The following is a 15,761-nucleotide window of genomic DNA, read 5'->3' as shown; positions in this document are numbered from 1 at the left end:
AACAACATACAGTGTCTCATCAGCAGCCAGGCTTGCCTGAATCAACGTTGGTGACTGCCAATGTGACTGGCAAGGACGATACCGGTCCTACTGGTAATACTAAAACATTATACAACTTCATAAATAATATTTACCGTAGCTGCGGAGAGTATAAATAACACAATAAATACGCTGGCAATGTATTCTTTATGGTTAGATATCAGAAACAGCATAATTAAGAATAGGGAACCTATTTTTCCACTTAACCACGCCTGTATATTTGGAGTTTACATGTTCTCTCCGTGGCTGCTATAAATGTCCACATGATGAAGAACAACTTCGTTGAGCTAGCATTTGTGGCCAGGTCGCTTATGAAAAAAATCTATATAGCTCAGTGGACTTTACCTGGTAAAATAAAAAATAGTAGTACAATTAGAGACCGAAGTATTAACCAGGGCAGCCTGCCGGATTCCAACCCGCGAACCTCTTGTAACAAACGACCTATCGATTGCTTTTATGGTCACGTTGATGCTTTTTATGGTTGCTTGCCTAAGCCGGAGCAGCTGACAGCTCCACAGGCTCGTACCACTGGAGCTGTCCGCTGGTTATAAAGGTCATGCGTGTGAGTGCACACGTGTGTGGGTGTGTGGCCATGTGTGTGAGTGCACACGTGTGTGGGTGTGTGGCCATGTGTGTGAGTGCACACGTGTGTGGGTGTGTGGCCATGTGTGTGAGTGCACACGTGTGTGGGTGTGTGGCCATGTGTGTGAGTGCACACGTGTGTTGGTTGTGTGGCCTTTATAGGTGCCCACGAACAGCATCTACCCCAAAAAGTCTGTTAAGGCTACAGGAGGGAGGGGGCGTCTTTGTGTTTGTCATTACCTTTTTGTGGTTGTCATTACCTTTTTGTGTTTGTCATTACCTTTTTGTGTTTGTCATTGCCTCTTTGTGTTTGTCATTACCTTTTTGTGTGTGTGTGTGTGCATGTTTAGGAAGGAGCGAATGCGCCGTGGGTCGTTAGGGCACTGCCCTTTGAACCCAGACCCGGAGTTCGATTCCCGTTCACGGCCAATAACAGTGACGGATATCTGAACCGATTCTGTATCAAGTCAAGTCAGTTTCATTTTTCTTTACATACGTGATGCCTTTCTGGCACAAATCTGCGACTCAAAGCGCCATCACATAAATACTCAACATAACATGAGAACATTCTAAACAATTAGGAAATATGTATTTACATACAACATATAGATGTTTAAATAATAATACAAAAATAAAGCTTTGAGTCAGTTGTATGCAAGTGCAAAGAGATGTGTTGTTGCTGAGTGGTGACTGTGACTGTCGTGGTGATGGAGTCGAGTGTGTGGATTGCCTCGAGGAGGTTGTTCCAGATGTATGGTGCTGTGCTTCCTCTAAGTCGACTCAGCCTCAAATGAGTATGCTTCGGTGGGGGTGTAAGCAGCTGAGCCCCCTTTTTGATGGCTCAACGCCTTCCCCTCTTAAACGTTATTACAGTCGGACTTTTTGTATGCACACTGTCTACAATAGTCGGAGGATGTGGGGTAATCCGAACATCAGTACAACGAAGCGATGGGCGTTGCAGCCTTGCCTCATTCACATGGCAGTGAGATCTGAAGATCGTGCCATTACCAATTCTGCTTAGGGTTGAGCGTTTGTTTAAAGTTTGTTTCATATGGACTGTGTCAAACCAATCCAGTAACTAAGCAGGCTCACCACCAGCGCGTTGCCGTGAAGCATTGCGCTGGGAGTGTTTGGAGGCGGGGAGGAGGCGGGGGTCTGCAGCAGCGGTGTCCACGCACACCGCGCTCTGCGCTCCAATCCGGTGGATCTCAACGGGCTCCGCGATGATCCACCAGAGCGCCGTGACCCAACAAGGCCTCTCCAGTACCGCTTTAGAGTACACACGTACAGTCAGCGCGCCATCTGTTGGTGCGCGTTATTGTGTTTGCGATGTTGGAATTCTTCGTTCACGGGTGTGTAGGATTTGCCATCCGCTGTAACCAATATTGTTGTACTGTATGGTTATGTTCGTGTTTGTTCTGATTCGTCGTGAGATCTACAACAACGTCTTTTGCGATACACGTCTTGGCCATCGCTGGTGTAGGGCGCGTGTTTAGTTTAGAATCATGAATAGGGCCGAGGGCTACCTAGGGTTCGTGGAGGGGTTAAGGTCGGGTATTAGGAATTCGATTTAGGGTGATGGTGGGAAACTGCTGCCCCTTCACTGGGTGGACCAGAGGTCACTTAAAGGGTTCTCGGAGGTAGCTCTGTGATACCCACATTCGTGGCCCGTTCCCTAACACAAACGACGACGATGCACTGCTCTGCGAGCTTTCTGAATGGGTTATTTGTCTTTTGGCATCACTCCGATAACGGATTTGCAAAAAAAAACGAACATGCTCGAGGAAGGGTTAAGGGTGAAGGTGAGAGGGCAGATTGTGTTAGCTCACGCGGGGTGCTGGTTGTGTCACACACAGACACGAGTGTATCATTGACCTCAGCAGTGATCGATCCACTGCTAGACGAATGCTTCCTTCCCAAAAGCGTCGCCGTGGTTCAGTAAGTATCGGCTTGGGCAGTGCGCGTTGCTGGAAGGGAAAGAAAGACGAACGACGGAGTCGCAGCCCAAAGAGGGAACGCATGGCCCGGGGACGCGTCCCCTGCAGAGATGGAGCGACGAAATGCATTCGTATGCAGGACCAGACTGATTTAATTCGTATGAATGAATACGCGATCTGAGCATCAAATGAGCTCTCACCTCGTATAGGAAACGAACCTACGCATGCACGGATCGCTGGGGAGAAGAATTACGAATGAAGCTTCCAACTCGTGTGTGAGCCTAGGCGGCAGCTCCAAGATGAAAACCATCTTAAAGCCATCAGACCACTACCCTGTAGATAATTAGAAACTCGTCGGGCAGAAAAGCGCGTGCACCCTTGAGTCACGTGCCGTGCAAATCCGTGCTTGGGAAGGGCCGAGCTTGCGCGCAGAGCAGCACCCGTTGCTGTCCGCATATCACGTGATGTGTACTGCTGTGCCCACATCACGTGATGTGTACTGCTGTCCGCACATCACGTGATGTGTACTGCTGTGCCCACATCACGTGATGTGTATTGCTGTCTGCACATCACGTGATGTGTACTGCTGTCTGCAAATAACGTGCTGTGTACTGCTGTCCCCACATCACGTGATGTGTACTGCTGTCCCCACATAACGTGATGTGCATTGCTGTCCGCACATCACGTGATGTGTACTGCTGTCCGCACATCACGTGATGTGTACTGCTGTGCCCACATCACGTGCTGTCCCCACATTACGTGATGTGTACTGCTGTGCCCACATCACGTGATGTGTACTGCTGTCCGCACATCACGTGATGTGTACTGCTGTGCCCACATCACGTGCTGTCCCCACATCACGTGATGTGTACTGCTGTCCCCACATCACGTGATGTGTACTGCTGTCCCCACATCACGTGATGTGTACTGCTGTGCCCACATCACGTGATGTGTACTGCTGTCCGCACATCACGTGATGTGTACTGCTGTCCCCACATCACGTGATGTGTACTGCTGTCCGCACATCACGTGATGTGTACTGCTGTCCCCACATCACGTGATGTGTACTGCTGTCCGCACCGCTCGTCAGCTCTGCCGTCTGCTTTGTTTGTCTCTGCTCAGCCGACTCGGCCGATTTGCATGGCGGCGGGTGGCGAGGGACACGACGGGCGACTCTGCGCGGCGCGGGTCAAAGTACCCGGGGGGTGTCGACGGCGGTGGAGCGGCCCCTCCTCCCGTCCCCCGCTGGCTCCGCGTTTACAGCCGCTCGAAGGTTCACGACGGCTGACGAAGCGACCTGGCACGAGACGGTAACCGGGGGCGGGGGGAGGGGCCCCAGCGGTGCAGGGGATGGGTATAGGGAACGAGTGAAGCAGAGACGGAGGGGTGCAGGGAGGGAGTGCACGAGGGAGGGAGGCACGGAGGGAGGGTGAATGAGTGAAGGAGGGAGGGTGAATGAGTGAAGGAGGGACGGAGGGGTGCAGGGAGGGAGTGTACGAGGGAGGGTGAATGAGTGAAGGAGGGAGGGAGGGAAGGTGAATGAGTGAAGGAGGGAGGGAGGGATTGAGCGTGTAAGGAGGAGGGAGAGATGGATGAAAGGGTGGACGGAGGGATGGAGGGAGGGGGCTAGAAGGAGGCAGGGTGGAGAGAACGCGTGATGGAGAGAGGGAGGATGGCATAGGGAGAGAGGATACAGGGAGGAGAAAAGGATGGAGGAGATGGAGGACGTCATGTGGGGGGAGGAGGTGGTAAGCGGTGGTGTTTGTGGCTGGAGGCAGGGGCAGGTAGAGGGGAGGAGGGTGGGAGCAAGTCAATGAGTAAAGGTGGGAGGGAGCTATGGAGAGGGGGGAGGGAGGGAGGCCCGGCTTCGGTCTGGTAGCGGGAAGTCATCGTCTCGCACGGAGGGTTGTTCAGAGATGGCACGGGCGAGGGGGGTGGGTGGCTGGGTGGGGGTGTGCCCCGGTCCGTAACGGGCACGTCACGGGTGGGCCTCGTGAAACACAAAACACGCGGAGCCGGGCGAGACGACGCCGAGTGGCGGAGTGGCGAACACTCGGGCCCCGAGATGACGGGAGGAGCGAGGCTGGACGTGGGGCCGCCCAGGTGACGCGGCCCGAGCGGCCATGCGGTGGTGGCTGCGGCTGTCGGCCCACGGGCCGGGCCCGGCCGCGGTGCGCGTCCTCGCCGCGGCTTTGCACGCCGCGTGCGGCACGGCGTGCGCCTTCTTCTCGCGCGTGCTCATCACGCAGTACCGCTTCGTGTTCCCCACCTTCATCGCCATCCTGGAGGTGGGCAAACACAGACCAGTATGCCCCGTATCGCCTTAAGGGACGCTTGGGGCATGTGCTGTTGGCGAGTAGCACCTATGAAGACCCGCACGGCACACGAGGGGGTGGGTGGCCAGCACCATGCCCGGCCGCCTTTGTCTCCCGAGTGGTGATGTTTACACATCGCACCAGGTACTCATGTGAGGCTCCAGGACCGGTTCAGATAATCGTCACTGGTGTTGGCCGTGAGCGGAAATCGAACTCGGGCCACCGGGTTCGTAGCGCAGCGGCACGACCGCTCCCCACACAACGTACAAAGACGATGACCCCCCCCCCCCATAGCCTCGCCAACAGCAAGTGCTGTTAGCGAGAACCTATTGTGTACGACAGTAGGAATCTGGGACCGCTTACCCTCGCTGACTTGTTCTAGCTTATGATTAACTTCGCTCAGTCTCAATGTTAACCTCTCTCCCTCTACAATCAGATTAAGCACACGCGTAGCATGCACCGGCGCCTACTGCCTTAGCAAAACTTGGCAGAACCCTTCTGAAAGAGTCATGGGACTCAGCGAGGCCTTCATCTGTAAAATAAATATAAGCATAAAGATGATAATAATACTACACCTTGGCTATGTTTAAGGATAACCGGCATCGCGTAATCCTCTGGGCACTTCCTCTGTTGAAATTTGCTGACAAAAACATCTTAGACGAAATGGGGCTTGTCCTATGTTTAAGTATGCTCTGTGAGAAAGGGACATTGCCCGAAACGTCGCATATGATATATTTATTTTTCGTTTATTGACGAATGTGCTGAGAATTTATTTTGTCATTTTGACGAAGGATGTCCATGTGTGGGGACGGTGGGGGGGTGTTGACTTAGCCCATCATCCCTCCCTCCGTGGGTCGATACAACGATTACCCGCTGACGGTCAGCTGAGAGCTCCCCTCTCTCCCCCCTCACTCTCTCCTCTCCTCTGTCTCTACCACGTTTACCAACCCAACCCATTCTGTCTATTCCACTCCGTGTGGCTGCTTTCGCACTCAAGTTACACTCCCCTTATGGCACTGCGGATTGAGAAGTCGGTTAATTTCTCGTAGGCCGTGGTCTATGCGCCTACACCGGCATGGCTTTGTCTGTTGAGTTTTGTTTCACTCGCAGTGAACGTCACGCAGAGAAGTCGGGCTTGGGCAGGACGGTTGGCTACGTTCAACGTGCATTATTATTTATTAAAATATGTAAATGAGAAACACAAACTTTATTTATACGATGAGATATGAAGCGATTTTTCACAGATGTCCAGTACACATCCACTGAGCCAGACAAAACTTTCGGAACAGGTTGAACATTAGAACGAAACAAAGTACTCATCTATTGCGTAACATGCCCGTGCAAAGTAACCTTTGCACGGGAAGTATGACTTGAGAGCAGCCACCAGGGGTGGCTCATGGCTCCAGGCAGTAGCTTCATCATCAAAGCTTACTCCATAGACTCACACAGAGACCCATAGACTCACACAGAGACCCCCAGACTCACACAGAGTACCGCAGACCCACACAGCGACTCGCAGACTCACACAGAGACCCACAGACTCACACAGAGACCCACAGACTCACACATAGACCCATAGACTCACACAGAGACCCATAGACTCACACAGAGACCCCTAGACTCACACAGAGATCCGCAGACCCACACAGCGACTCACAGACTCACACAGAGACCCACAGACTCACACAGAGACCCACAGACTCACACAGAGACCCACAGACTCACACAGAGACCCATAGACTCACACAAAGACCCATAGACTCACACAGAGACCCATAGACTCACACAGAGACCCACAGACTCACACAGAGACCCGCAGGCTCACACAGAGCCTCGTCATTGATGTTAGCCATGGCCGGGAACCGAACCTAGATGCACGCACCACTAAGTTACAACTCTGTCTTCCACACACACATGTATATACATTAACAGATGCACCCAGTTATATACAAGACAAATATCCCCCGTATAGCCTTAACCGACTTTTGGGGCAAGTGCTGTTAGCGAGCACCTATGAAGGCCGGCACAGCACACGAGGGGGTGGGTGGGCGGTCAACACCACGCCCGACCCTCTTTGTATCCCCAGTGGCGAAGTTTTTTTAGGCTGAGTCGACCTAGGGGAGGCCCAGGACCGGTTCAGATAATCATCACTGGTTTTAGATGTGAGCGGGTCGCCGGGTTCGTAGCGCAACGCACTAACCGTTACACTACCGCTCAGTAACACGCACAGTCACAGGCATGCGCAGTCACACAGTCAGGCACATAGTCGCACACAATCACACAGTCAGGCACATAGTCACACACAGTCACACACACAGATACACAGTCACACACAGTCACACAGTCAGGCACATAGTCACACACAATCACACAGTCAGGCACATAGTCACACACAGTCACACACACAGATACACAGTCACACACAGTCACACAGTCAGGCACACAGTCACACACCGTCACACACACAGTCACACACACAGTCACGTACTCAGACGGACCCTGCACTGCATGAGACTCTGGACTGTGCCCCTCTCCCCCGCCCCGCCCCTCTCCCCCCTCTCTGCTTGCTCTTCTCCATCTCACTTTCTAATCATCCGTCTCCTCCCTCTCTCCACCCCTCTTCTTAACCATCTCTGTGTTCCCACTCTCACCTCACTCTCCCGTTGGCCCTGCCTCTTCCCTCTCTCGCCCCTCCCTCTGTCTCTACCTCATCCAATGTCTCCCCCCTCTCCCCTCTCCCGTTCACCCTCCGGCTCCTCTCCGCCTGCCTCTCTCTCTCTTTCTCTCTCCCCCTTTCGGCTCTCATCTTCTATATTCTCCCTCCCCCCTCTCGTCTATATCAACCCCCCACCTCACGGCCCCATCCTCTCCCCCGCCTTCCCCTTCCACATCTCCCCCCCTTCACTTAGCCCTCCCTCCTCCCCTTCTCACCACTCCCCTCCTCCGCCTTACCCCCTCTCCCATCTCACTCCGTCATCTCCCCCAATCCTCCCCCTCCCCTCTCTCCCCACTGCTCCCTCCCCCTCTTCTCCACCTCCAACATCCCCCAACATCTTGAGCCCTGACACTCCTCCTCTCTCATCACCTATCTCACCTTGGTGTCCGCCCCTCTGCACCTCCCCACTCCCCCACCCCACCTCGCCTACCCCTCCGCGCCCCCCACGTGCACTCGGCCTACTCCTCCACTGCACGCTGCCCGCCGCTGCGCCCACAGACGCTGCTCCTGCACGGCGTGCTGGCGGCGCTCGGCGGGACGCGCCTCGTGCGCCTCGAGCCCCCCTCGTGGGGGGCGGCGGACGCCGTGGCGCTCCCCGCCGTGTGCCGCGGCTTCCACCACGTGACGTACCTGTGGACGCTGAGCGCCCTGGGGCCCCCCGCCAGCGTCCTGCTGCCCCGCCTGGCCCCCCTCGTCTGCCTCCTCCTGCTGCTGCTGCTACCGCTGCTAGGGGGGTGCGACGGCGGCGCGACGCGCGGGAGGTCGGGCCCGGCCCCCCACGAGCTCCTCAGTGCCCTGCTCGCCACGGCCGGCGCCCTGCTCTGCGGTACGGGGCTAAGCACCCTGCACCACCACCACCACTCAGCGCCCGCCCAGCAGTGAGGCTCAGACACCCATCACAGGGAACCTTGGGGCTGTTACCCAGCACCCAGCACGCAGCACCTATACGGTCAGACGCCAAGCACTCGTGATAACGGAATGACAATTGTCAGATTGCTCATGGGCACGCGCGTGTATGTGTACAGTTGGTAGGAGTGGGCAGGACGCGTCATCTGTGTGCCGTGCAGCGGCCGGCGTGCTGCACCACGACCGCACCGGGTCACCCGAGTTCATTTCCCCTTCACGGCGAGTGATGTCTGAACCGGTCTCTGGCCTTGCCTAGGTCGACTCAGCCTTAAATGAGTACCTGGGGCAGTGTGTAATCATCAGCACTGGGGAGACAAAGGCGTCTGGTGCTACTGGTGGCCACCCACTCCCACGTGTGCCGTGCCGGCCTTCAAAGGTGCTACTCACTACCAGCACTTGCCCCCACAGCCTATTAAGGCTACACGGGGGCTGTATTTGTCTTTGTGTACATGTAGGGCGGGGGGTGTCTACGTGAGCGATGTGAGTGTGGGGCGCGGTGAGGGCGGTGCCTCGGTCTAATCCCGGTGACCTGGGTTCAGTTCCTGGCCGTGGTGCAGAGATTATCAATATTGCCTGAACCTTAGTTTTTGGCATGTCCTTGACCCTGTACACACCACGAGGAGAAACAAAGGCGGTCGGGGTTATGGTGCACTGGCCACACGCGCCCCTGGCGGTGGTGGCTATGCACGTGGCCTGTAATGCAGCACTGTGGAGGAGGCGAGGGTTGGTGGATCAAACACAGATGGTGTAAAACTCCCTCCTTCCCGTGGGTGTCGTGGAGGAGCCATACCCTGGCTCGCCAGGAGACGGCGCACGTGCGGGTGTTCTCCGCTTTTCTCCGGGTGCTCCAGTTAATTAGCTGACAAAACCTTCATATATAGAGGACGGCAGAGCTTTGGGGGAAATTTGGTTCCAGCTCAGCACCTGATTGCTGCCTTCCCACTCGTCGGTGGTGCCTCCTCCTGTCGCCTCTTCGTCGTCCTCTCTCTCTTCAAGAGTGAGCAGCCACCGTGCGGCGGTGCTGGATTACAATTTCAGATCATTCTTCACGTTTATTTATTACTCAGGGACAACTTAAAACGGGAGTTAGAGTACACGTGACAATAATTACTGAATTGTGACTACACACAGCAATCATCGTCCCCCACGACAGGCAGACGAATGTAAAATTGCAGGCCGGGTTCTGAGTCACCTTCTGGCCACAGTGACAGCTGCCACTAGGGGTGCCCTGTCAAATGTTGAGATGGGATGGATAGCGCCCGGAGATGCCCCGGCGTACAGGAGGGTGCGCCGTCACACCCACGCCCTGGCCAACGTTCACGAGCGTGGTGGCCGGCTGGCCCAGCGGTCCGAGCAGCGAGCCGGCACTGCTGACTCCTGGGCTCCATTCCAGTTCCAACACGGGAGGTCCTGAGGCTCTTTTGGTAGCCTGGTCTGCCCCGCTTGGTTGTCGACGGCCATGCAAAGCGGTTTGTTAATGTGAGCCCATTGGGTTCATGCTGCGATTCTGGGACTTATGTTAATGTTTCAATCAGCTGAGAGCTCAAGAGGCCAGAATGGGTCTCATTTGCAAGAGCGACCTGGGGCATTGGTCTGCCAGTAAGGAGCATTGATTGCTATGTAGTCCCAAATGAGTGAATTGCAGGACATTTTCTACATTTGGCAAATGATAGCGCAACGAAGTGGCTTATCACGTAGAAATTGTATCGCAGCCAAACACTCTAAACGCGTGTTGATTCTAAATGCGGAGGGAAAACCCGGAGCACCCAGAGAAAAATCCACGCCAGCCACCGCGGCGCCCCACGGTAGGCGCAATGTCACGTGGCGCGAGCGCTCAGCCGGCTGACCGGGGTCGGGGGTGGTGCTGTGCTACGTCAGGCCACGAGCGGCTGGCGCTGGAGTCGTGGGAGGCGTGGCTGCGGGCCCTGCCGGCGCTGCTGTCCCGCGGGCTCTTCCTGTGGCACGTCGAGCGGCTGTTTGTGGAGGCACCGCGCCCTGCCGTGCAGACCCTGTACCTGCTCAACTTGGGCAGCATGCCCTTCCTGCTGGGCCTCCTGCTGCTCCACCCACAGGTGAGACAGAGACACCCCGCGTGGCCTTCACCGGGCTATCGGGGCAAGTGCTGTTGGCAAGCACCTGTGAAGGCCGGCACGGCGCACGAGCGGAGGTGGGATGTTCAGCACCATGCCCGGCCGCCTTGAAGCGCCAGACAATCTCCACTTATCCACACTCCTAATCTATCGCTAACCCCAACTGATTCCTAATCATATCCTACCTCGACCATTTTCTATCCAGAACGTACCCCTAACCCTAACCTTCCTAACATTAACCTATTCACCCCCTTGTTCCCATATATTGTTTTTGCAAAACCATTAACACTTTTACCTGGACACAGCCATTACCGGCTGCCACAGCATTTCTCACGGCAGCATCTGTTCTCTCCCTGCCCAGGAGGCGCTGGGCGCTGCTCGCGGGGGCAGCTGGGACAGCCTCATCTTCCTGGGCTTCCTGGCGCTCACGCTCACGCTCGGCTGCCTCTCGCAGTTCCTCACGCTGCTCTGCGTGCGCCTCAACTCCGGGCTGGGCACGGCGCTCCTCGACAACACCGCGGCCGGAGACTGGGCCGCTCTGCTGGCGCTGCCCGGCGCCGGCTCCGGCGTCGGCGCCGTCGCCGGGCGGACGGCGTGGCGGGGCAGGGCCCGGCTGGTGCTGGGCCTGTGCCTGGACGTGGCCGGGCTGGCCGTGTTCGCTCACCGCCTCCTCCGGGACTGCACGGCGCGTGCCGGCGCGTGCTTCGGCCAGAAGTGCGTCGGCTCGGCGGACGGCGGAGACGGCGACGGCGGCGACGGCGGCGTTGGGGTGCGCGCGGGGACCCCGGGAGCCGCCGTCCAGGACCCCCTCCGCAGAACCCCCGGTGGTGCGCAGGCCGTGGCGAGGGCTCCGCTCCAGTGGCTGCGGTGGTTGCGCGGTTGGGGGGGCAGGACCGGTGCCGGCGCGGTGCCGGTGGATGAGCGCGCGGTCTGCGCGGTGCACGTGGAATGAGTGCGGCGAGAGGGACGGCGACGCAGAGGAGGCCGGGTGGCTCGTAGGTCAGAGAGCTAGGGATCGATTACAGGTGTCAGCTGCCTGTGATCATGCCAGGTTCTCAAGCGCAAGGAGTTGAAGGGACTCAGCCCGGTCACCAATGACTGCGCACGAAAAAAACCCATCACGTTCAATTTGATTCTGCACTCAATTTGGTTAAATTCCACGTCTGAGAATTAAATGTATCGCTTTGACCGTCATGTGATGAAAGTTACTTTCTCATGGCCGAGCGGTTTGGAAAGTGCTGCCCTCTACTGCGCTAGATCGGGGGTCACTTGAAGGAAGCTCAGAGGTAGCGCTGTGATATCCGCGTTGGCAGAGATGAAACAAAATATATCCACAAACGTATTGGTCTCACGTTGCAACTGCACCGTTGAGGCTCTGTGAACTTGAAACTCTGCGGTAATGACAATTAGCTCATGAGCCAGATCAGAAGTTGGTACTATCTAAGGTATCACCGATTTATTTACATGGCCAATACGAGTGAATTGCTCGATAACCCAGCTCATATGAAGCGGTTATCGCATAATTCACCATTGTAGGTAACATCAATAAGTCGGGATCACTATGTTACCCCACCTCGGATGGTACCGACACAGTGAAACATCTCTTGTGGGCTTATGGACGAGATGGAGACTTGCAAGAGACATTCAGGGATGCTGTGATAACCAAAACTCCCATGCAACGAATCTGGCTCTCGCACACGGCATCCTGCTCGGGGCTGGGTTCCAGCCGGGTATCTGACCGCTTCAGCAACCAGTCCACACGCCGTTTCCGCTCCGGTGTTACCAGCAAGCCGGACAACACGAAGTGAGGAATTAAGCCCTCATCCCTTTCCTGATGCCCTCCAGAGGGCCTCTGTTGAACCCCCTCAGCCCCTTCCGCCAGCAGTGGCGCGGGCGAGCAATTGCAGGGCTGCGCCTTTGCCTGTGTACCCGTCGACGTAGGGGGGTTCGAGCCGAGCCTTCCCCCTGCGTTGTTGGCCGAGCACTCCGCGATGAGGGCCACTAGTGTGTTTTACACCCGGCGCGTGGCTGGGGTTGGTAGATTACGCGAGGAGTGGGAGTTGCATCACACCCGATGCGACATTTCCTGTTTTGCACTGCAGTTTTTTTCCTGTAAATTATGACAATTAAATGAAAATAGAAACTGATTTACAGTCATTTGTCAATCTACTGCTAGATGAAGGCCATACTTCCCCACGCTGGTTTAGTGCTGGCTCGGGGAGGAGGGGCAGGAGGCCCAGGACTGGTCAAGGCGACATCTCTCTCTCTCGCCACTGGTGGTGTTATCTGTGGTCACAAATTCAACTCGGGTGGCCGGGTTTATAGTGCAACGTTTGTTTTACAGGAGGCTATAGCCCTCATGCGTGGGCGTTCAGGGGTAAGGTGCGTCGGGAATAAAGCCGCAGAGTCGTTGCTTCTGCGAAATAGCGGAGTGGGTAGCGAGGATTCTGAAGACTTACAGCCCAGTTACGAGGTCAATGCAATTATCTTCTCACGCTACTGCTGGCTGCAGGCCCTCCACTGGGAGCTCTAGAGAGAAACCCTCCAGACGGTTACTTGGCCTACTCTTCCACACTGGTCAGACGTCTTGGAAGAGTGGGAGTACCCACACTTTACCCCACCGCCACACGCAACCTGCCGATCAACGAATTGTGCGTGGACAAAAGTGGAAGTGGGGGGGGGGGGGCATTTGTGAAACTTCCCTCCACTGTTTCAACTGCCGCGCCTCGAGAGTGACACTGAGACTCCTGGGTTGCAAGCCCAGGGTGCTGACCATTACACCACGCCAGCCACCCCATCAGTGATGGGTTGATGAGGAAGATGATGACGAGCATAGATATTGGATGGGGAGGGTGCAAAGTTGAGGCTCGCTAGCTAGTTACACCACTGTGGCAGCACCCCTCCCACATTCTCTTACCAGTGTGAACGATATCTGTAATCTGCGTGCGTGCTCGACCTCTCTGTGTCTCAATGTAATTCCAACTGAGCGGCGAGCATCTCTTCAGATCGTGGGCCCTTGGGCAGGACGCGTCACGGCTAAAGGCGCCGATCGCCCGTCGTCAAGAATAATGTCGTCGGAGTGGCAGTCAAGACAGGAGGGGACGCGCCAGAGAGGACGTCCGCAGAGAAAGACGCAGCAACGAAAATAAACACATCTTTGTGGGCCAGGCGCTGCGTGGATTTTCACATCGCATGATCGATCGGCAGCTTGGGGAGGCGGCCGTCCAGCAGTGGATCGATCATGGTTGATAACGATGGTGATTCTTATTGAACCCCACTCACCAAGCTCTCGCCGGTGACCCTGACGCCAACCATCACCCTCTCTCCCCATACATAACCACAACACGCGTGGCGCCCTATCCCTCTCAAAGACAAAGATCCCCCGCGTAGCCTTAACAGACTGTTGGGGCAAGTGCTGTTCGCGAGCAGCACCTATGAATGCCGGCACGGCACACGAAGGGGTGGGTAGCCAACACCACGCCCGGCCGCCTTTGTCTCCCCCAAGTGCTGATGTTTCCACACCGCAGCAGGTAATCTTTTGAGGCTGAGTCGACCTGGGGGTGTGAGCTGGGCTCAATGCAAGTTTTTACCCATCCCATCAGCCACAGTAAACGACGTATTTGGTGACGCGGCTGCTTTGGTAATGGTGCACCAAAAACATTCGTCAATAACACTGCGGCCTTATAAGAACTAACATTTAATAGCCGACGTTTTGGGCAATGACCCTTCTTCGTAGCACCTCCGATTAACTCCCGCACCTCAGATTAGCACTGTTGGTTATGTACGGTGCGCAAGAAGTTCACCATACATACATAGCACGTGACTTTGCATTCGCTGTTCATTGGCGGCATGCCTTCAATCCCCACGGCAGCCACCAGAGGGCGATGTTAATTCGCGGCCTTCAATCCCCACGGCAGCCACGAGAGGGGGGCGCTGTCTCGTTTGCCGCGCGAGGTGACGACGCCGTTGCGATTCAACAACAACCCCCCTGGCTCCCTCCTCCCGTCCGGAGCACGCCACTGATTCCTTCGCTCCATCTCCACGTTGGACGTCTCTGATCTGTGTGTCCCCCTGTCGCAGTGTCGATCCAAGCGTGCACCTCTCTCCATCCTTCGCACATTGCAAAACCCGTTTCGTGGTTTAAATCGACTGAATCCATCATCATCATCAGCCGTGCGAGGTCGATACAAGAGTACAACTTTGTCGGAAATCAGTGACGAATTTGGGAACGTTGTAACATATATATGGATATATATATAAATAGATATTAATATATATATGAATATTAATATTTATATTCATATATATATGAATATATATGTATGAATATAAATATATATTAATATATATTTACTGAGTCTACTGGGAATGTGGACATCCCACCACTGGCTTGGGGTCGCTGGCAGAGCTGAGCGTCTCGCCCACGTTGAGCAGAAGGGGGTGGGGGACGACTTTGACTTTTCGCGTTTTCCAAAAACGCGGAATGTCACCGCGACCACCGCAAGTCCCCACAGGGGCCACCGGGAGGAGCGCGGCCCAGCAGCGGGCGATGCGCCAGACGCAGGGGCGACAACTTGGACTCAGCGCGTGGGTTAAACCTATCTATTAAACTACTAAACTAAGCTATACAACTATAAACTAAACTATTAAACGAAACTAAATTATTTTAGTTTTACACTGAGCTATGCAGCTCTTTTTCAGAAGCGATCTGGCCACACACGATAATAGCTCAACGAAGTCGTTTTATCACATTGAAATGTTTAGCAGCAGCCAAATACTCTAAACGCGTGATGTTGATTCTTAATGTGGAGGGGGAAACCGCATGACCGAAAGAAAAATCCACGCGACCAACGGGAGAACATGCAAACTCCAAATATACCGGTGTCAGAGTCGGGATCGAACCCACGACCTCCTGTATTCCAGGATGTGGAGCCAGTGTCATGCAGAGGTAAGTGTGGCGAGCGTTAGGGTTAGAGATAGAGCTCGTGTCTGATTGGCTAGTGAGTATATGGACATTTCAATCTTCGCGCGCAGCTGACTTCTGCTGCCCGCGCGGGATGCGATTCCCTCCATTCATCACCCCGTGCCGCCGCCGCCTCCCTGATGCCGCTGATGCCCACGGCCCGCACGACCGACCGACTGCCTCTTCAGCACAGACACGCGGCCACTGTGTTGT

The 15,761-nt window shown here is 55.4% G+C and overlaps 1 protein-coding gene across 1 annotated transcript; it reads left to right on the top strand.

The window, feature by feature from the left end:
• The first annotated feature begins 4,414 nt into the window (after positions 1-4,414).
• On the top strand, positions 4,415-13,000 carry LOC133350510 (solute carrier family 35 member D3-like). Its single transcript, XM_061564866.1, has 4 exons — positions 4,415-4,846; positions 8,088-8,415; positions 10,374-10,567; positions 10,947-13,000. Exons 1-4 carry the CDS (start codon positions 4,682-4,684, stop codon positions 11,535-11,537), a joined length of 1,278 nt encoding a protein of 425 aa, XP_061420850.1. The 5' UTR covers positions 4,415-4,681; the 3' UTR covers positions 11,538-13,000.
• The last annotated feature ends 2,761 nt before the right edge of the window (positions 13,001-15,761 follow it).

The sequence above is a fragment of the Lethenteron reissneri genome, chromosome 34 (assembly GCF_015708825.2).
Source record: "Lethenteron reissneri isolate LAM-NWPU_2019-01 chromosome 34, ASM1570882v1, whole genome shotgun sequence".
Classification (NCBI taxonomy): domain Eukaryota; kingdom Metazoa; phylum Chordata; class Hyperoartia; order Petromyzontiformes; family Petromyzontidae; genus Lethenteron; species Lethenteron reissneri.
Note: the sequence above shows the minus strand (reverse complement) of the source record. Positions and strands in the feature narration are given on the sequence as shown.

What these genes read in the sequence shown, in the direction of transcription:
- LOC133350510 (XM_061564866.1), top strand. Translation starts at nt 4,682, where the DNA reads ATGCGGTGGTGGCTGCGGCTGTCGGCCCACGGGCCGGGCCCGGCCGCG. An exon ending in CCTTCATCGCCATCCTGGAG is followed by an intron (nt 4,847 to 8,087) that starts GTGGGCAAACAC and finishes CTGCGCCCACAG; the next exon opens with ACGCTGCTCCTGCACGGCGT. An exon ending in TCCTGCTGCTCCACCCACAG is followed by an intron (nt 10,568 to 10,946) that starts GTGAGACAGAGA and finishes CTCCCTGCCCAG; the next exon opens with GAGGCGCTGGGCGCTGCTCG.